The 22,935-nt window shown below is 42.4% G+C and overlaps 1 protein-coding gene and 1 pseudogene across 2 annotated transcripts in view; one reads left to right on the plus strand and one right to left on the minus strand.

Moving 5' to 3' along the window:
* Window positions 1-22,876, minus strand: part of kcna4 (potassium voltage-gated channel subfamily A member 4) — a 49,929-nt gene extending 27,053 nt beyond the window's left edge. Inside the window, exons 1-2 of one of the 2 annotated variants that reach the window (XM_033038640.1) lie at window positions 19,400-22,876; window positions 5,287-5,297 (exon numbers count right to left, since the gene is read on the minus strand). In XM_033038640.1, the coding sequence (XP_032894531.1) occupies window positions 21,184-22,794 (1,611 nt within the window). In that variant the 5' untranslated portion in view covers window positions 22,795-22,876 and the 3' untranslated portion in view covers window positions 5,287-5,297; window positions 19,400-21,183. Of the gene's footprint in view, window positions 1-5,286; window positions 5,298-19,399 lie in introns of those variants that run through there. The other variant, XM_033038639.1, reaches the window with a different exon arrangement.
* LOC116984873 lies at window positions 16,774-16,997 on the plus strand (annotated as a pseudogene).
* Window positions 22,877-22,935: the final 59 nt, after the last annotated feature.

Raw genomic sequence — 22,935 nt, forward strand, 5'->3', positions numbered from 1 at the left:
ACCATTTTCCCCAATTTAGAACTTTAACTCGTGGACCAGCCCTGTCCTCATCCGTAATAATTTAAAAGTTAATATAACTGTGGTTGCTGATCCCAAATGGCTCACCATTGACTCTTCAGACACTTGCCCTGCCCAATTTCCTAAAAGTAGGTCAAGCTTTGCCCTCTCATTTGTAGGGCCCTCTACATGATGTCTGAGAAAACCTTCCTGAATGCATTTAACAAATTTCACCCCATATAAAGTTTGGCACTATATCAATAACACATCCATTTTAATGTAGTAAAGAACAGCGAGAAAGTCCTCAAAGACATTAGACATCATTATTTTGCTCTCAGCGCCAGCAAGACCAAGGAGCCAGTTGTCGATTTCAGGAGGAGAAAGCTATGGATCTATGAAGCTATCTTTATTGATTGGATGTAAATAGAGAAGTAAAGAGATATATAATAATAGTTTACTGTGAATAGAAGTAAAGTTCCTGGGCCTACATATCTTTGAAAATCTGTTCTGGGCCCAATCATGAAGAAAGCCCATTAATGCTCTACTTCTTTCAAAAATTGAGGAGATTTGTTATGTCAGCGATTACTCTACTGAAGTTCCACAGGTGTATGGTAGGGGGGCATACTGACTGGTTACATCACGGTCTGATTTGGCAACTGGACTGCCGAAGAACAAAGGAAATTACAGGGAATGAAAGACACTGCCCAGTCCATCACAGGTACTGACCACCCCCACCATCGAAGGCAACCAATATCATCAAAGTCCCAATTCACTCCTCCTGTCAGGAAGGTAAAAACAAGGGCCCGAAAACCCTGACTTCCAGGTTCAAGAATGGCTTCTTCCCAACAATCATCGTGCTGTTCATTGGGTACATCAAATGACTGTTTCTTTGCTATCATTTCTCTCAGAGGGGGTAAATGGGAAAACACTACAGAAATCCAGAAATAAAAATCCAAACAAGTTTGTGGGATTTGATCTTATCACCATAACATTAGGAAATCAATGCCATCTCAGGACTTTTACTGTAGTGCACATTAATAGTATATACACCATTATAGCAGAGAAAATCATCTTGTAGATATGCTTTTATAAGTTTCTTATTCTCATCCTTGCCTGGTTCCCAAATTCATTTTTAAAGTATAGATTGTTCAATCACATTAAAATTACTTTCTCCATGTAAACATCATGGTGTACAGTGCATTAAAATGATCAATATTGATGTTTGCATTTATCTATAATGGTTATTCTAATATTTTGATAATTTAATTCTCTGCTCAATTAATCGTTAAGTATATTTAAAGTACACAATTATTTTTTTTAAATGCTTGCTAGTTTTAAATAAATCTAATAAAGTTTTAAATAGGCCTAATTTAAAATAAACTTGTGGCATGAAAATATTCCAATAACACAGTTTTGTAGTTTATCTCTCTGCCAAATACTTATCAGCTTACTAAATTGAATAGTTAGAAACTGAGCACATCGGAAAATAAATATGCAAATATAAATCTCCATTTGTCACCAGATGTTACAGGAATGTCTGTTCCCAGTTCAGATATGACAATTGCCAAAAATAACATTATCAAAACTTGAAATAAGTGTACAACACTTGTCCTTCAGTTTCTACTGAATACATTTACATCATTATTCACTTGGATTTTCATTGCTGTATGTCTTGCCATTTAGACTTGATCACTGTGCTTTCTTATTGAGACATTGATTAAAATTCAGCATGTATCTACAAAATTTGAATAAATTACTTTCAAACCGCTACAGTAAATGGTTATTTTGTGGATTGGTCATAAGGAATGGTCATAAACTTTCAGTTACATATTTTTTTATAGTCATGTCTATAATAATTGTTTACTGTGAATAGAAAATCAAATATATACTATTAATTATGTGTGGTTACATTAACTGCTTCATGCTATATTGCACAAGATACTTTATGAACTTGTAAATTTATAAGTAAAAATAAGTTTTAAAACTAAGTTTTAGTTTTAGAGATACAGCAGGGAAACAGGCCCTTCGGCCCACCAAGTCCATGCCGACCATCAATCATCCATCCGTTCATACAAGTCCTATGTTATCCCACTTTCTCATCCATTCCCTACACTCTAGGGTAATGAATGAATGAATTAATCTCTTTATTGTCATTGCACATGGTACAACAAAATTTAAAAGTCAATCCCACGGTGCGATTCACAAGAGCAATTTTAAATATATAAGAAAAGGTAAAAATATATACATATAAAAAAAAATTACAGATAAATAACAATAGCAGCTGAGGTAGAACCATTCAGTTGAATGTGAGTGTTATTTCTTATTTTGCATTGTTAAGTTCACGTATGGCTATGGGGTAGAAGCTGTCTCTGAGTCTGTTTGTGCGAGTTTTGAAAGACCTGTACCGTCTGCCAGAGGGCAGCAGGTGGAACAGGTTGTGTCCAGGGTGGGAAGGGTCCTTCAGGATGTTGGCTGCCCTGCCAAGGCAGCGAGAGCTGAAGATGTCCTTCAGGGAGGGCAGTGGGCAGCCAGTGATTTTTTGTGCGGTGTTGATGACCCTTTGAAGGGCTCTCCCGTCCGCTGCAGAGCAGCTGGCACACCATGTGGTTATACAGTACGCCAGCATACTCTCGATGGAGCAGCGGTAGAAGGACAACAGCAGCTTCTCCTCCAGGTTGTTTTTCCTGAGGATTCTCAGAAAGTAGAGTCGCTGCTGGGCCTTCTTGACTGCTGTGGTGGTGTTTGTAGTCCAGGAGAGATCCTCCGTAATTTGTGTGCCCAGGAATCTGAAGTCTGAGACCCTTTCCACACAGTCCCCATTGATGAATAGGGGTTTGGGGGCTGCACTGTTCTTACGGAAGTCTGATAATTTCCTTTGTTTTTGTGGTGTTTAGGATGAGGTTGTTGTCTGAACACCACGCTGCCAGTCTTTGGACTTCCTCCCTGTAGGCTGTCTCATCTCCTCCTGAGATACGTCCAACCACAGTCGTGTCGTCCGCAAACTTGACGATAGTGTTGGTGGAGTGGGCGGGGGCACAATCGTGGGTGTAGAGGGCGTAGAGGAGGGGGCTCAACACACAGCCCTGTGGGGAGCCGGTGCTGAGTGTGATGGGGGTGGAGAGGTGATGGCCCAGTCTGACGGTCTGGGAGCGGTTAGACAGAAAGTCCTTGATCCAGAGGCAGATGGGTTGGGAGAGTCCTAAATCCATGAGTTTGGTGACCAGTCTGCTGGGGATGATGGTATTGAAGGCGGAGCTAAAGTCAATGAAAAGCATCCTCACATAGCTCCCCTGGTGTTCGAGGTGGGTCAGTGCAGTGTGAAGAGCAGTGGCAATGGCATCCTCAGTGGACCTATTTGCTCTGTAGGCAAACTGGTGTGGATGGAAGGTGGGCGGGAGGCTGGCTTTGATGTGCTGCTGGACCAGCCTCTCGAAACACTTCATGATGACTGGTGTGAGAGCGACCAGTCGGTAGTCGTTAAGGCCGCTGATAACAGGCTTTTTTGGTAGTGGGATTATTGTGGCAGACTTCAGGCACGGTGGGATGATGGATTTGGACAGGGACAGATCGTGAAGACCTCGGAGAGCTGGTCTGCACATTCCTTCAGAACCCTTCCTGTCACGCCATCCGGGCCAGCAGCCTTCCTCGGGTTCACCGCCCTGAGCACCCGCCTCACTTCATGCTCCTGCACAGTGAGGGTGTAGTTGTTGTTGTTAGGGGCTGGTGGGAGAATGGTGACGAGCTCTTCTGGTTCTGCCTCGAAGCGAGCAAAGCAGTTCAGCTCCTCTGCCAGTGAGGCGTTGCCGTCGGCCGTCGTGCTGTTGCTGGGCTTGTAGTTGGTGATGTGCTGGATGCCCTGCCACACCCGCCGTGGATCGTTGTTGTTAAAGTGGTCCTCTATCTTCCTCTTGTGGGCCGCTTTGGCATCCCTGATGCCTTTCTTCAGGTTGGCTCTAGCAGCGCTGTACAGGGCTCTGTCGTCAGACCTGAAGGCGGTGTTGCGGTCCTTGAGGAGAGTTTGGACCTCTTTTGTCATCCACGGCTTCTGGTTGGGGTACACCCGGATGAGTTTGTCGACGGTGACGTTGTCAACACAGTTCTGGATGTAAAAGAGTACCGTGCATGTGTACTCCTCCAAGTCCTGATTTCCAAAAATGTCCCAGTTTGTCCTTTCAAAGCAGTCCTGTAGCTGTGAGGAAGCTCCTTCAGGCCAAGTTTTAACAGTCCTGGTGGTGGGTTGAGCTTTTCTCCTGAGGGGGGTGTATGCTGGTGCTAAGTGAATGGATAGGTGATCCGACTGGCCTAAGTGTGGTAGTGGTGTGGCTCTAAACCCCTTCTTGATGTTTGAGTAGGCCTTGTCTAATGTATTTTCTCCCCTGGTTGCACATTTGATGTGTTGTTCAAACTTGGGGAGAACTGATTTTAAGTCTGCGTGATTGAAATCACCAGCTATGATATGGGCTGCTTTGGGGTAGGTGTTCTCTTGTTTGCTGATAGCGCTATGGAGGTAGCCTAGGGCTACGCTAGCATTAGCATCCGGTGGGATATACATAGCTGTAACTATGACCACGGTAAACTCACGTGGAAGGTAGAAAGGCCTGCATCTAACTATCAGGTACTCCAAATCAGCAGAACAGTGTCTGTCTATGATTGTGGTATTTGTGCACCAGTTGTTGTGAACGTAGATGCATAACCCCCCTCCTTTGCTCTTACCGGAGTCTTTGTTTCTATCCCAGCGAAATGCTGTGCTATGTAATTTACATAGGCCAATTAACCTACAAACCCGCACGTCTTTGGGATATCTGAGGAACCAGGAGCAACCAGAGGAAACACACACGGCCACAGGGAGAATGTGCAAACTCCACACAGACAGTACCCGAGGTCAGGATCGAACCAGGGTCTCTGGTGCCTTGAGGCAGCTCCTTTACCAGCTGAGCCACTATGCGTCCTATAAGATCTGAGGTAGATCTTTATTTGAAAAAAAGTAATCATTTGCTTGTATTGTATCATTTTACACTTAATCATTTAAAATATTAAGAAACATATCATCAAAACAATAAATATGAACAAAAATTGACTACATATCTCTAAGCGAGCATTGATTTTCCATAATATCAAGGCTAATCTATGTCTCCATGCAAGTACCACAATGATTCACAACAATCAAGTTGGAGTTACTCTTTTTCCCCTTTCCTTCCCAGTCAATTTTTTGGACACCTGTTGCATGTTTTTGAATAGTGGGAATCAACCAATGAATATGAGTTATTCATGGTTTCCAAAGCTCCCTGATCCTTAGATTCCTCTCCTTTTTAAATCTATAAGCTTTACTTCAATACTCTCCAGAACCTCGTGATAGTCATTTTCCTGTGGAATATTTATTTCCTTATAGAATATGTATTTATTAAGATTTTCAGGTAAATTCAAGAAGAGTGTTTTATTGTCATATGTCCCAAAACAATGACATTCTTACTTGCACAAATTTGGGGTAGGAATGTAAAAAAACAAGGGTATTGTATCAACAGTTAGTCAGTGCTCTAAGATCTAGATCAGCTTCCTTAATCACTCCACCTTTTCATCGTTCATTCCCACTCAGGATACTCCTCAAAATGTACCGACTGTAATTTATATCCAAATACAGAAAAATTAATAGCCTATATATATAACATCATTTTGGATAAGGAGAATCCAATAACGGAAATATATCGTCAAGCATGGGAAAATGAAATGGGATTGGCTATAACAAAAGAAAACTGGGAAGAAAGTCTACAACGAAGTCTACAACGTTCATTAAACGCCAGACATATATTGATACAATTTAAAGTATTATATAGGTTACATTATTCGAAAACTAAATTAAATAGTATTTTTCCGAATCTCTCCGCTATTTGTGATAAGTGCAAGAAAGCAGAGGCAAATTTAATACATAGTTTCGTTACATGTCCTAAATTGAATTATTACTGGACAGAAATTTTTAAAGTTATTTCTGAAGTCATCAAAGTTAAATTGGACCCTAACCCAAAGCTAATAATATTTGGAATTCCGGATTTACATCTATCACTTACAGTAAATCAAAGAAATTTCTTTGATTACTGTTTGATAATTGGGAAAAAAATCATATTGAAATTTTGGAAGGGAACATTATCCCCCACAACCAAAATGTGGGCAACAGAGATGATGGAGACGTTACATCTGGAAAGAATTAGATTTGTCCTATTGGACAAGTATAATTCTTTTGAACAGATATGGTCTCCATATATACAGTATTTAGAGAAGTAGCTGTTCTTGGCAACACAGCTCGGCGTGCACCCTGCGGGATTTGGTGAGAATAATTCATTTTTATATTGGAATTAACATACATGTCTTTATTGATACTATCACTTGTAGTAGTGTTATTAACAATACATATTGTGGTTTTTCATTTATTTATTTATTTATTTTTTCGTTTCTCTTTTCTTTCTTATATATAATCAAATTATTATTTAATCACTCTCTTAATGATTTATAACTGTTCTATTCTTTTTCTATCATTATTTCTAAAAAAATAGTAGATAAGTATTACTAGTGTTTTACTTAATGCAAATTGAATTAATTTGATATAAAGTTGTTTGAAGCATTGTAATTGATTACCTTTAATAAAAAAATATATATCAAAATGTACCGACTGTATGTGACTGAATAGTAAGATTAAACGAGAACTTACCAGTTCGAAGTTTGATCGTTATTTTATGAGGAGTACGTTGAGGGAATACGTGAAGAACCCCGCCAGGACGCATGCGTGTCATTCTTCAAAGCAGCGGTGCGAAATCACAGATAACTGTAATGACTGAACATAGTAAGATTAGAGAAGAAATACCAGTTGAGTATATGATCATGGGTGGGAGCGGAGGGCACGTATTCCCTCAACGTACTCCTCATAAAATAACGATCAAACTTCGAACTGGTAAGTTCTCGTTTAATCTTACTATTTTACTTCGGAGTCACGTGAGTGACTACGTGAAGATTTCAAAGCTCTGTGATTTCATGCCGTGGAAACGAGTCCATGCATTACATCTGCCTTAATGACTGTGGGAGGAATTGTGTCAACATAATTTAGACATGAATCCGACATTGAAATCCATGAAAAATGTATTAACACCAAATTATAGCCCCTATTTATGGGGTAAATTAAATTACAGAACCTAAAATTGTTTCTGCAATCGTTCCAGGTTTAATGACTGGTTTATGATAAAATAGTTGGAATGTTTTTTCCCCTGACCATCCTGCTGTCTTGAGGATTTGGTCCATTGGAACATCCAACTGCATAGCTGCCGATGTAGCTGCAGCCCTGGTGGAATGAGATTTAAAAATATTAGTATCCACCCCAGCCTGTGTTAGAACCTGTTTCAGCCATCTCGAGATGGTCTGGACCGTCACTTTTTTGTGTGGTTGCTTGTGGCTGATTAAAAGTGCCTTCTCATTGCCTCTGATGATTTTCGTGTTCTCCATGTATAACAACAAATGTCTTACTATACAGAGACGATCATCTATTGGGTAAGTCCTAAATTCTATATTGAGGCCTGCTGATCCCTGTCTGTTCTGCTTAACTAATTCATAAATATGAAACGTAATATTTCCAGATGAAGAAGTCATGTTGTCCAGTCTTAATTTATGTAACGACTGTACCCTTTGTGCCATGACCAAAGCCATTAGCATGACTGTTTTCAGTGTCAGTCTATGTAGGGACAGAGCTGTTGCTGGAGACCAATTCCTTAGCATCGTCAGGACAATACTCACATCCCATATTTGAGAGTACCTGGTTCTTGGGGGATTGGTATTAAAAATTCCCCTCATAAGTTTTGTTACCAGGGGGTGAGTCCCAACAGAATGACGCTCTGTTCCTTGCCATAGATAAGTTGATAGGGCACTTCTGGCGCAGTTGATGGCACTATAACTGAGCCCCTCATCATAATGGAGGCCTGCCAGGAATTCCAGAACAGACGGGATGTTCATTGATCTGTAGGTGATGCTGTGTCTGTGACAATACATCTCCCATTTCCTGATATAGACCAGATACTGTTTTTTGGTGGACTGTCTGTGGGCCGCCGAAATTATGTTCACTGTTCGATCCGTCAGTCCCAGCTGTAGTAGAGGTATTTTTAGACTCTACAAATTAATAAATTCATATAGTTATGACATGGGTGGCTATCCCTTGTTACGGGATGAACCAATAAATCTGGTCTATTCGGGATGGTGATACATGGTTCTAATACCATGTTGAGTATCACAGGGAACCATGGTTGAGTAGGCCAATCGGGTACTACCAAAATACCAGACGCAGAGTCTTGTTTTTTTCCCCTTAATACCCGACTGATGAGGCAGAAATGAGGGAATGCATAAATAAACAATTTCCCCCAATGCAGCGAAAATGCATCTGTCGCTGCTGCCCCAGGGTCTGGTTCCCACGAAACATAGTTTGATAACTGGTGATTAAGTCTGGATGCGAATAGATCAATATCTGGTGTTCCATACCGTGCTGTAATATCAGCAAATACTTTTTTATTCAACATCCATTCGGTGTTTTCATTAAATTTGCGTGACCTGGTGTCTGCCACTAAATTTAGTTTACCTGGTAGGTAAGTAGCTGATATCCAAATATGTCTCTGGATACACCATTGCCAAATTGTATTAGCCAGATTGTCACATGATGTCGATTTGTTTCCACCCATGTGGTTGATATATGCTACCACGGTGGTATTGTCAATCTGTAGTCTAACATGCTGGTGATATAACCCAGAACAATATGACTTTAGGCCATGGAATGCACCCAACATTTCCAGGTAGTTTATGCCCAGTGTTTGTAATAATGATGCCTCCTGTGCAGTCCATCTACCTCCACAGCTGGAGATGGAATTGGTGGCACCCCAACCAAGTGCACTGGCATCAGTTTGTAGCACCATAGAAGGGTTGCTGATAATGATTGGATTGAAACAAAGCCGAATGTTATCTTTCCACCATTTTAGTTCCATTATAGCTTTGATTGGTAGCTTCATTGGTCTGTCAAAATGACCAGCATTAATTTTGAGTGCTCGTATTTTTGCTCTCTGTAAATTTTGGTAATGTAAAGGTCCGAATTGTGTGGCTGGAAAAGCAGCCACCATTTTGCCAATTACTTTTGCTACCAATCTGATGGACGGTTTACTGATGTCAATGAGGTTATTGCAAGCCTCTATTAAGTCTATAGCCTTTCCCTTTGGCAAAGTCACCGACATGTGAACTGAGTCAATGGTGAACCCCAAATAGTCCATAGTAGTGGAAGGCGTTAATTAGATTAACTGGATGGATAATAAACCCCAGTTTTTCAAATAACTGTTTTGTGGCTGTTACAGTTTGTTTGGCCAATTCCAAAGTTTTGCCCACAATAAATATGTCATCTAGATATGCCATGACCATGTGTTTTCGTTTCCGTAGAAACGCTAGGGCTGGTTTCAAAATTTTTGTGAACAGCCTGGGGGCTGATGTTAACCCATTTGGCAGCGCTCTATACTGCCAGTGCTGTCCCATCCAGTTGAATTTTAAGTAAGGTACACAAAATTGCTGGAGGAACTCAGCGGGTGCAGCAGCATCTATGGAGCGAAGGAAATAGGCGACGTTTCGGGCCGAAACCCTTCTTCAGAATTTTAAGTAACATCTGTGGTCACCTCGTATAGGCACTGAATAGTAAGCATCTTTTAAATCGATGCTAGCCATGAAGTAACCTTTGGAAATCAATTGTTTTGCAGTAACAAAGGTTTCCATTTTAAAATGAATATATTGTACAAATGTATTCAATTTGGTCAAATCTATGATGATGCGACAACCACCATCTTTTTGTTTTTGGTAAAGATATTGGACACGAATTCTAGCGATTCGTGTTGGGATTTTTCAATTACCCCTTTTGCGTAAAGCTGTTCCAGTTCAGCATGCGCTTCTGATTTGTCTTTACCTGAAAGTACGAACATTCGGTTCGGTACATGCTGAACTGGAGGGATGTATTTGTGTATAAATTCTATTGTACATCCCTTGATACTGCTTAAAATATAAGTGTCGGTAGTTAACATACTCCATGCATCCAGAAAGAAGTGTAATCTCCCCCCAACCTCCATGCTCCCTGCAATTTGTAGGGAACCAGACCCACCTACCTCCATAATTACCAGTGGCAGGTTTACTTCTTTTTGTAAATCCTTCGTTGATGTTGAGGCGCCGGTGTCTGGGTTTGTGGTTGGGTTGGTGTTGGAGGTTTGCGTATTTTCCAAAAAGGCCAGCCTGGGCCATGGCCTAAAAAAGACTCATGTTCGGTGTACCGGACCTTTGAGCTTTCACCAGTTTGTCTTGTTCTACTGGTGGGTGCGTAAGGGTGCTGTTTTGTGTTGCAAAGCAGTGCCAGTGCATCCTGTTGGTCCTGCGACATGTCCTTCTCATCTACTGTGCGGGCGAAAGCTGTTATTCCCGCTGTTAGGAGCTTTAGTACCTTTTGGAGTTTGACATCCATGCCTCTAACTCCTGCTCCGATATGTTTCCATATGCAATTATTTACAACAGGAACATTCAGGGATATACAGTTACCCGGTGCCAAGTGTCTTGCCGTGGTGTCCAATACAGCCTGTTCCTGTAGCTGGTTAAAGGACATATAATCTATACTGGCAGCTAGTTTTTGTTCCAGGTTTTGGCCAGTCTGGTCTGGCTGTATGAAGTTGGACACCATGTCCAGTAGATTTTCACGTTCCTGCACCCCTTGCACACTTGATTTCTCTTCTGCAAACCCCTCTTCAGGATCAGCCCAGAACTGACCCCCAGTACTCCCCTCTGACGAGGGAGCTGCACTGTGCAGCCCTACAAGAGGTGCTGCTGTGGGTTTTACATAGTGCCCACAGTGACTAGACTCCATCTCCCGGAGCCTGTCACGTTGAAGCAACTGCTCCACACACCGCTCCATCCGGCTCCAGCGCTCACGGTCGCTGGCCGCTCGCGGCTGCTCTAAGTCGGACTCATCTGAGTCAGCGACTTTGTTAGTTTTTTGTTTTGCCTTACCACCCGGCCTCGGAGTGGATCTGGCCGGTGCGGAGGCGAAGTCGGGCACAGCTGTTCCCATTACGGGTGATTCATGTGCCGCTGGCCGCTGCTGGCTGCCCGCAACTTTGCGGTCCTCCCCCGCCAGCTTTATCGCAGCCCTCGTTGTTTTCTTGGACTTGTCCATTGACTCCCCACCTGTAAATCAGTATGGGAACAACACAAAAGACCGCAGAGTATCTCTTACCTGCAGGTTCCGGCTTTTAAAACTGCCGCTGCGGGGGAACGTCGTTCCACCCCGCCTGACTGTTTCGCAATGTGTGTAGCGATATGACACGCATGCGTCCTGGCGGGGTTCTTCACGTAGTCACTCACGTGACTCCGAAGTAAAATGTTTTTTCATTTGCCCTAACATTTCCTCATGGCCCAGCATCAAATTCTGTTTATGCTCCTGTAAAACTTATTTTACATTCATAGTCATAATAAAATATATTATTATTACTGGAGTCACATAATATTGCTGTTGATTTACTGTTATTCATGCATCAACGATTAAGATGACACTCACTGCTTCTCCATCTCATAATGTTACCATCCAAATTGCTGCTCTTTTCTCTGGCCTTGATTTCTCTCTTCAGGTTTCAAAAGTCTGCTTTGAATCTGAATCTGCTTTGGATCTGAATCTACCCATCAGTAACTCTGTGGCAATATTTTTAATCGAAGAACTAAAGAGAAAAAAAGCTACAAAATAAGTTTAGCATAGATTGGCATAGATCCCATGTTGAAATAATACTATGTTCAGTATCTACCAAAAAATATATCTTGCTCCTTCGAAGCAGTAAACATGCTGTCTCACACACTATTATTTCAACTTGAAAATTGTTGATCGTAAGAATTGCTACCATAATTTATTTTAAGTTTGGTTATATAGGTCCTACAGTAGTTGGAGAATTAGGGCTAAATCTCTGTCTCAAACTTTGGTTAATGAGCCAAATCTTGCTGCTTAATCCAAGCTAGTTTGGGTATTTAGCACATACTATTCCAATGGGTTTCCGATACATCTATGCCAACAAAGTCCAACTGCAGAGCATGAAATTGCTGAGACTCCCCATAATTTAGGCAGAGGAAGCTGATCTTCAGTGCGGTCTAGCACAGGGCCCCACAACTAAAGAAAACAATAAATTGCACACGTTTCCCCTGGCAAAGCAAGGAACATAGTTGAGTAATCTTTCCTGACATCAAAACAATTTGTAAACCTTAATCTGACTTGAGCCTTATGGAACGTTACTGAGGGGAGTTACTCCAAATAAAAAAATATAACTGTGTATTTTGGAAACAGTATTAGCAAGAAAAGATCCATTTATAATTAAAAAAATTCTGTAATGATCAAAGTTAGACATGAAAGCCACATGCAAAAGACAATATCTCTGAAAATGAATGATGGCAAAACTTACAACATGACATCTGATATGGGCAGAGGAAGGCTGGAAGAAATTTTATGCAGGTTCAATTATAAAGAAATTCTGCCTGCCCATGATGGTAAACTCATGAATGTATTGCAAATATGCAAAGTAATAAAAAATAACACACTTTTTTCTATTTGTGCACAAGAAGAACATTATAAAAAACTCAAGATTGCTGGCATACAGAAATGCAAGGTTACCACAATGAATTTAACATATAAAATATCAGTATTAGCACTGTAAAATCTATGAAAAACTGACAAACCATAAAGCAGCATGTACAGTGCATTCAGAAAGTGTTCAGACCACTTTATCCATTTTGTTACATTAGTCTTATTTTAAAATGGATTAAATTATTATTTTTTCATCAATCTACACACAATACCCCAGAATGAAGAAGCGAAAACAGATGTTTAGAGATGTTTAAAAGTAATTAAAAAGAAATGACAGAAATATCACATTTACATATGTATTCAGACCCTTTGTTATGAACCTCAAAATTGAGCGTAGGTTCATCCTGTTTCCATTGATTATCCTTGAGGTGTTTCTACAACTTGATTGGAGTCCACCAGTGGTAAATTAAATTGATTGGACATGATTTGGAAAGGCACACACCTGTTTATATAAGGTTCCACCGTTCACAGTGCGTGTCAGAGCAAAAACCAAGCCATGAAGATGAAAACAATTTCTGCAGCATTGTAGGTCCCGAAGAGCATAGTGGCCTCCGTCATTCTTAAATGGAAGAACTTTAGAACCACCAGGACTCTTCCTAGAGCTGGCCGCCCGGCCAAACTGAGCAATCGGAGGAGAAGGGCCTTGGTCAGGGAGGTGACCAAGAACCCGATGGTCACTCTGTCAGAGTGACTAACTTTGGAGCTCTTCCAAAGTTCCTCTGTGGAGAGGGGAGAATCTTCCGGAAGGAAACTATATCTGCAGCACCAATCAGGCCTTTATGGCAGAGTGGCCAGACGGAAGCCACTCCTCAGTAAAAGGTACACAACAGCCCGCTTGGAGTTTGCCAAAAGGCACCTAAGGACTTTCAGACCATGAGAAACAAGGTTCTCTGGTCTGATGAAACCAAGATTGAACTCTTTGGCCTGAATATCAAGCTTCATGTCTAGAGGAAACCAGGCACCGCTCATCACCTGGCCAATACCATACCTACTGCGAAGCATGGTGGTGGCAGCATCATGCTGTGGGGATGTTTTTCAATGGCAGGAACTGGGAGACTAGTCAGGATTGAGGGAAAGATGAACTGAGCAAAGTACAGAGAGATCCTTGATGAAAACCTGCTCCAGAGCATTCTGGACCTCGGACTGGGGCAGAGGTTCACCTTGCAACAGGACAATGACCCTAAGCACACAGCCAAGAAAATGCAGGAGTGGCTTTGTGACAAGTCTGTGAATGTCCTTGAGTAGCCCAGCCAGAGCCCAGACTTGAACCCGATGGAACATCTCTGGAGGGATAGCTATGCATCGACGCTCCCCATCCAACCTGACAGAGCTTGAGAGGATCTGCAGAGAAGAATGGGAGAAATTACCCAAATACAGGTGTGCCAAGCTTGTAGCATCATACCCAAGAAGACTTGAGGCTGTAATCGCTGCCAAAGGTGCCACAACAAAGTACAGAGTAATGGGTCTGAATACTTATGTAAATGTGATATTTCAGTTATTTCTTTTTAATTATTTTGCAAAAATTTCTAAACGCCTGTTTTCGTTTTTATATTATGGGGTATTGTGTGTAGATTGATGATAAAAAAAAGAATGTAATCAATTTTGGAATAAGGCTGTGACGTAACAAAATGTGGAAAAAGTGAAGGGGTCTGAATACTTTCTGAATGCGCTGTATATTACATACTGTATATCTTCATATTGTACTATCACAGCCAAATAAATTCAAGCGCACTACTGAGAAGTGTACCTGTATCCTTTGTCCCGATGCAGAATAGAGTCAGAGAGATATTATATATTTGGTTCAACTCATGCATGCCAACTAAGTTATCTATCTGACCTGGTCCCATATGTCTGCTTTTGGCTCATAAACATCAAAACTGTATCTATCAATGTACCTGTCTGCAAGTCTTTTAAACATTATAATTGTACCCATCTCATTCCATATACCCACCACACTCTATATGAAAAAATCCCCCAACGTGGCCAATACTCTGAGCATCTACCTTATCTACACCTCCCATATGTTTATATATCACCATAGGATTACCCTTCAACCTCCTTTGCTTCAGGAGATCCAAGTCCCAGCCGAACCGGTCTCTCCTTACAACTCAAGCACTAAATTTACATCCTCGTGAATCTTCTCTGCACCCCAGAGACGAGTGGGTTTGGAGGTTAATTGATCTCTGTAAATTGTCTCTAGCGTATACGAAGTGGATGAGAAAGTGGGATAACATGGGGCTAATGTGAATGGGTGATCGATGGTCAGCATAGGCTCGGTGAGCCAAAGGGCCTGTTTCCATGCTGTATATCTAAACTAAACTAAAATGATGGGGGGAGGGGAGGGGGGGAAAGAGGGCAGGATATTGGGTTAGGGCATCGTGATATGGCCTCTGGAAGTAAGAAACATAGAGAGGAAGAAAACATTGGTAGACGTCTCTCCCCACAAAGAGTAAGAGATGAAGTAGGAAATTAATGATACATGTGTTAAGTACAGATTATGGGTGACTTTAGTCTACATATAGATGAGAAAAACCAGTAATAATGTACAGGAAGGAGGATTTTCTAGAGTGCGTTTGGTACTTTATTAGACTAAAGCATCAATGAGTCAGCTAGAGCACACGCCATCCTAGAATTTCTATTGTGTAATGAGAAAGCATTAATTAACATAACATGAGAGTTTTTCGTTCTGATTGAGATTGTGAGAGTTCCTTGTGAGATTTACCTTCTGAATCTGAATAAAGAATAATATCCAGTTAGCCAAGATACACTGGGGAAATTTACTTAGAAGTAAATGATGGTGGTTGTGCAATGCTAACACTTAGAGAGTGCATTGTTGAGGTACAACAATTGTTATTTCTGTCTGGCACAAACATAAAACAGGAAGGTTGCTCAGCCATGGTTTACAAAGAAAATTAGGAATCATATTAGCCTAAGGAGATGAGAAACAAACTATTCAGAAAAATCATCAAACCTGTGGACTGGAAGCAGTTTAGAGCTCAGTAAATGAGAACAAAGGGATTGATTAAAGATTTAAAAGTAGAGTATGATGGTAAGCTTGGAAAGAACATAAACGTGACCATAAATACTTATATTGATAGTGAAGAGAAAAGGATTAGTGAAGGCAAATGTTGTAATGAGAAATAAAGAAATGCCAGATGAATTATATACATACCTTAGTCTGCCTTCATAAACGGGGACACAAATAATGTTCCAGAGATGTTGAGAAACATGGGGGGTTAATGCGAAATAGAAACTGATTCAATTCAGCTTCAGAAGGAAAATTGTATTGACTATGGAACTGAAGGCTGACAAATCCCCAGGGCCTGATTAACTACATCCTAGTTACTTAAGTAAGTTGCTCCACAAATAATAGATGAATTGCTGGTATCAATGATTTGGTTGAGAATGTGCGCGGCATGATGGATTATTTTGCAGATTACACTAAAATGGGTAGTAAAGTAGTCTGTGGCATTGGTTCTCAAGTATTACAGCGGGATCTTGATCAGCTGGGCAAGTGGGCCCAAGAAAGGCTAATGGAGTTTAACTCAGATAAGTATTATGTGGTGCATTTTGGGAAGTCAAACCAGGGCAGTACTTTCCCAGTGTATGGTAGGGTGACGTAGAGCAGAGGAATCTAGGAGTGCAACTATATAGATCCCTGAAAGTAGCATCACAGGTAGATTAGGTGGTGAAGAAGGCCTTCGGCGTGCTGGCTTTCATCAGTCAGGGAAGTGAGTGTCGAAGTTGGAATATGTGAAACCACACTTGTGAGTAATCACTGCTATACCAAAGATGCCATAGATCTGGAAAGAGTGCGGAGAGGATTTACACGGATGCTGCCAGGATTCAAGGGTCGTAGCTAATGGGAGAAGTTGGGACTTTATTCATTGATACACAGTAGGCTGAGGTATGATCTTATAGAGGTGTATAAAATCATGTGAGAACAGAAAGGGTCAATGAAAATAATCTTTTTCTCAGGGAAGTGGAATCAATAACAAGAACCCATGGGTTTAAGGTGAAAGGGAATTATATATTGGGAACCTGGAGGTGATAAATGAACAAGTTGTCACAGGACATAATCGAGGCAGGTACAATAACAACATAACCAAGATAACTCACTTTGGCAGTACATATACTAAATTTAGAACGATACAGAGAAGGGTCTTGACCCGAAACGTCACCCATTCCTTCTCTCCAGAGATGCTGCCTGACCCGCTGAGTTACTCCAGCATTTTGTGTCTACCTTCGATTTAAACCAGCATCTGCACTTCTTTCCTACACATTAGCATGGCCCCTGCTCAAGGATGACACACAAATTCATGAAGCGTTCCATATTTTGCCCAATTCACCTCCTTTAGGGCGGCACAGTGGTGCAGCAGTAGAGTTGCTGCCTTACAGCGCCAGAGACCTGGGTTCCATCCTGACTACAGGTGCAGCCTGGACAGAGTTTTAACATTCTCCCCGTGACCACGTGGATTTTCTACAGTTTCCTCCCACATCCCAAAGACGTGCAAGTTTGTAGATTAATTGGGTTCAGTAAAATTGTCCTCAGTGTGTAGGAGAGTGCTAGTGTACGGGGTGATCGTTGGTTGGCATGGACTCGGTGGGCCGAAGGGCCTGTTTCCGCGCTGTATCTCTAAACGACTAAAGAAAACATTAAAAAAAAACTTTTCAACAGATATGTCATTAGGAAGGGCCTGTTTCCATGCTGCTTGACTATGCTGGTCATTTTCAAAATGTGTCTTAATATTCAACATTAAAGGATATGAGTCGACCGCATAAATAGACTGCAGAATTGGGATGATCAGCCTTGAATGATCCTACGAAACAGTTAGAAACATAGAAAATAGGTGCAGGAGGCCATTCGGCCCTTCGAGCTAGCACCGCCATTCATTGTGATCATGCCTGATCGTCCCCAATCTATAACACGTGCCTGCCTTCTCCCCATATCCCTTGATTCCACTAGCCCCTAGAGCTCTATCTAACTCTCTCTTAAATCCATCCAGTGATTTGGCCTCCACTGCCCTCTGTGGCAGGGAATTCCACAAATTCACAACTCACTGGGTGAAAAAGTTTTTTATCACCTGAGTCTTAAATGGCCTCCCCTTTATTCTAAGACTGTGGGCCCTGGTCCTGGACTCGCCCAACATTGGGAACATTTTTCCTGCATCTAGCTTGTCCAGTCCTTTTATAATTTTCTATGTTTCTATAAGATTCTCCCTCATCCTTCTAAACTCCAGTGAATACAAGCCTAGTCTTTTCAATCTTTCCTCATATGACAGTCCCGCCATGTCAGGGATCAATCTCGTGAACCTATGCTGCACTGCCTCAATCACAAGGATGTCCTTCCTCAAATTAGGAGACCAAAACTGTACACAATACTCCAGATGCGGTCTTACCAGAGCCCTATACAACTGCAGAAGAACCTCTTTACGCCTATACTGAAATCCTCTTGTTATGAAGGCCAACATTCCATTAGCTTTCTTCACTGCTTGCTGTACCTGCTGTTGAGCATGCTCGAAGGGCCTGTTCATAACTTTATATTTCCAAGATAACTTGATGCAATGAAGAAAATTGTCCCACAGAACCTCAGTTGGTTGACCAAAGGTTGGCAGTGAGATAACACAAACAGAATAACTTGAAGGATAACAGTATGGGCATTGGTATGTCACTTAACAGCATGCCCATGGAATAGTAACATTCTTCAGAACTCTACATTCATGGTCAAAGATTATAACAAATCAGTTACAAAACGTTTAGAACTAGCTGATCTTCAATTTTCAAAAGGTTTGCAATGGGACTGACCTATAATCTAATCTATATAATAACCAGTGTTTTACTTTAAATTTCAGAGCAATTATACTTGCTCAGCAGATTTGAATTAGAAGCACTGACTTCTGTCACCAAATACTGAATGAGTTAATACTTTTATACAAGCAGTAGTGGATTTTAAAAGCTACTTTCTGCAAACATGGCAACATCTCAAAACAAGATTTTCAATACGGTATCCAACCTATGACAAACAATATTTTAGCAATATCCCACATGAAGAAACATTGAAGCAAGGTATAGGCAGATAAATAATTTCTCTACCATGTAGGTAACACCTCATAACTTGGTAAGTTATTTCCACAGCTGAAGGTTAATTGCTAAACAATTTGGCAAAAAACGTAAGAAATGCTGTGGAAGAAAGTGCACACCACTCAGCCCCGAGTGTCTGCCCTTTTTGTCTAAATCCATATTCTACTCACAATCCACACCCAGCTTCGTATCATCATAGTCAAAACACCAAAAGCTCACTGCAGTCTATACACAAATTTACAACCTTTGCATAAATCAACTGAATGGCTTATAAGGCCACGGAAAATTATTAGCAAATTGATTTTTTTTGTGCTTGAATTTCTCAAAATGTATTAGTTCAAACAGACTATCAGATTATGTGAATCCTGTAACATTAGTCTTTTAACAAAAAAAAAAGAATAATTAACCTTATTTGTTTGTGTGGAAAAGATAGTTTAAACCATTTTACACAAGCAAACTGATTTCCTGAATCAGGGAACACTGGGATCTTCTACTGCGCCATGTGCCTGGTACACATTAGACAGGAAGCGCTCATCGCCAACTGTCTGCCACTTAAATCCACGACTACAACCCACTAGAGCCACTGGAATTTATGAACAATCTTTCACTATTCATCGCATAAAGCTGCTGTGAAGATGAAGAATAAAAACCCTTTCATACCTTAAAAGTCCTTTGCTGGTTTGTTGCTCCACCATTTGGAAGATCTCGTTTAGAGGAGGATCATTAATTCACAGGACATATCCCACAATAAACGTCTTTCGGGATGACTGACCGTATTCAGGCGTTCGTGTTGCATTAGATATCTTGCATTTCAGGCAGAAAACCCTCAAAGCCATCATTCAATATGTGTGCAAACATAAACGTTCGTTTCATCAATTATTATTTGTTCTCAAAGTGCAACTGAAATCGTCTAGTTCAAACAAACTCGAAAATGTAGCAATGATTCACTGCTTATTATTTTATCCTTAGCAGAAGTGAAGCTCTGCACATCTGGCTGAATTGAAGTTATATTTGTTGCTGTAAAACAACATTTCAGAAAGTGCAGTTCATATAATTATAACCTCGTTGTACAACCTTCATTCTTCAGCAGACTCATTTGTGATTTAATTGGTGAATGTGGTATTAAGTCGTCTCCAATGATTGTCAAGCAATTTGTGTCACTGACAAGATTTCACAGTAGTTAAAAAGTGGACTAACTGCACGTCTCCAAAGGTTCACAGCTTTCGACAGGCAGAGTGGGGAAAAAAAGCTGATTTCTATGCAGGGTTATTCTGCCATAAGCTACAACCACATGTCAGACTGCTTACTTATTTAGGTACTTTCTTTAATCAGTAATCTTCTTACTAATCACAGCTGGATGTTAATCCTACATGTTTTTATTTGTTGAAAAATTGGGATTCACATGGGAGTTGTGTGTATAACTCTTTCTCAGCACGTTCTACATGAATTATTTCAAAAATAACATGAGCCAACATCCAGCTGGTCTTGACAACTGTGTTACCCAGAAGCAGAGCTTCATTCATTCTCAGTGTTGTCTTCCAATCGTCAAGGCAGTGTGATATTCCTGGTCCACAACTTTTGTTGAAGCATTTAACTTGATTTTCTGGTGCTTGAGTGTATGTGTGTTGATCCGACCCTGTCATCAGTTATTAAGTCACAGAAATTTGCAGCATAAGAATGCCATGACATTCATGTCCACATAAGCATAAACTTCAGGGTGATTCTGTTTCCATGTAGGTATTGGCTGTACATTGGCTCACTTGTGTAAAGTTTGCAGTTCATAGTTAATGCTGTGCTCAGGTTATTCAAAAACTCCGATATAAACCTACCATAATAAGTACATTTCAGCTTTGGCTCCTTTTAAAAGAACGTTCAATTCTGATCATTTTAAGGGGAAACACCAACAGAAGGATTGGAGTAAAATATAGGTTAACTCATTCAAATAAAAACTCATTTTAACTATTGGTTCAAACAATTAAACAGCACTTTTGATATTACAATGATGCATAATTTCACTTGGATATCTAAAAAGAGCATGACTAATGATATTCAGTTCAACATATCACCAGGAAAGTGCAGTGCAAAATGAGCAACATTCCCATGTAAAATATGGAGGTTTGTTTGTGTACTGCATTTGAATTCAAGAATCTGACTGCCGCAGGTGTCCAAGGAACACCGGAAACTACAAACGTTTTTCGTCTGGTCTCCAATGTGTATGCAGTGCAAGGCTTTTCCATCCAAGAGCGCTGACACAGTTTTAGAATTTCTTCTGCTTGCAAACTCCAGCCATCGCGATTTTCTCTGATGTTTTGCTTTGTTTATAAGGGCTGAACCTCTCCCGTTATCTTTAGAACACTGTGTTTTTCTGCGTGCCGGTTAAGCAGTGAACGAGCGAACACGGCGAGTCAACTGGCACTGGTGTAAACATAATACGAGTTGTCGCTTCAAACATCAGTCTCCACTGCATTGAGATTGACGGAATTATGTTTGACTGTCTCTGTGCCATTGTCTTTAGATTGCTGCGTTGTGCACAGAGATTCTTTCAAGCCCTCCTCCATCTCCAAGTATTCGGACTTGTTGCCTAAAGAGGAAGAACTGCGGAACTTTTTCAAGAAAGAGGAAGTGAGGTAAGGGAGGGCACAGGACTGAGACACTTGAGACTGCTCATCGTTCTCCGTCTCCCGGTGGTAGAAGTAGTTGAAGTTGGAAACGATGACCGGCACGGGCAGCGCGATGGTCAGCACCCCGGCGATGGCGCAGAGGGAGCCCACGATCTTGCCCCCCACCGTGATGGGCTTCATGTCCCCATAGCCCACCGTGGTCATGGTGACCACAGCCCACCAGAAAGCGTCCGGGATGCTGGTGAAATGTGACTTGGGGTCGTCGGCCTCGGCGAAGTACACGGCGCTGGAGAACAAGATGACCCCGATGAAGAGGAAGAAGATGAGCAAGCCCAGCTCCCTCATGCTGGCCCTCAGCGTCTGGCCCAGGATCTGCAAGCCCTTGGAGTGGCGAGACAGCTTGAAGATGCGGAAGACCCGCACCAGGCGGATGGTCCTGAGGATGGCGAAGGACGTGGCTTGCTGCCCGTTGCCCCCTTGCACATTGGCCAACTCGGTGCCCAGGGTGATGAAGTAAGGCAGGATGGAGACGATGTCGATGATGTTCATGATGTTCTTGAAGAAGCCCGGCTTGCTAGGGCATGCGAAGAAGCGCACCAGCAACTCGAAGGAGAACCAGATGATGCAGACCGTCTCCACGATGAAGAAGGGGTCGCTGAAGGTGGACACTGAAGAAGAGGAGGAGGAGGAGGAGGTGGTGGTGGTGGTGATGGTGGAGGAGGAGGAAGACGTGGTGGTAGAAGAAGAAGAAGGAGAAGGAGAAGGAGAGGGACGGGAGGACCCGTTATCCGCCCCCGCCCGTGAGGCGGGCATGAAGTCGCGCTCGTCCCTGAACTCGGGCAAGGTCTCCAGGCAGAAGATGACGATGGAGATGAGGATGACCAGGACGGAGACGATGGCGATGCCTCTGGCCGGGCTGGAGCTCTCGGGGTACTCGAAGAGCAGCCAGATCTGGCGCTTGAACTCGTCGCGGGGCAGCGGCTTGTCCTGCTCCTTGATGAAGCCTTCCTCCTCGCGGAACCTCAGCACCGCCTCGTCCCCCAGCTCGTAGAACTTCACCTCCTCGCAGAAGATGTCGAAGGGCACGTTGGCGGGTCTCTTGAGGCGCCCGCCCGACTGGTAGTAGTAGAGGATGGCGTCGAAGCTGGGGCGGTTCCTGTCGAAGAAGTACTCGTTCCTCAGCGGGTCGAAGTGGCGCATCCTGCGGGCCGGGTCGCCCAGCAGTGTGTCGGGGAAATGCTCCAGCGTCTGGCTCCTCGTCTCGAACCTGAGCCCCGACACGTTGATCACCACCCTCTCGCTGTACACCGAGTATTGGCGGCGCGACGACGACGACGATGCTGAGGTGATCGAGGGGGAGGAAGAAGCAGTCGTCGTCGACGATGGAGGAGGAGGAGATGATGGCGGCGGCGTCGTCTCCTCCTCGCCCTCCATGTCCAGGTGAGGGCGGCGGAGACGCGCCTCTCCTCCTCGTCGTTGTTGCCGCCGCCGTCGTGGTCGTGGCCGCCGCTCCTCCTCCTCCTCCTCCTCCTCCTCCCGGCCAGGGGAATGATGGCGCCGGCGTTCTCCCGCCTC

This window comes from Amblyraja radiata, chromosome 20 (assembly GCF_010909765.2).
Source record: "Amblyraja radiata isolate CabotCenter1 chromosome 20, sAmbRad1.1.pri, whole genome shotgun sequence".
In the NCBI taxonomy this organism is placed as follows: Eukaryota; Metazoa; Chordata; class Chondrichthyes; order Rajiformes; family Rajidae; genus Amblyraja; species Amblyraja radiata.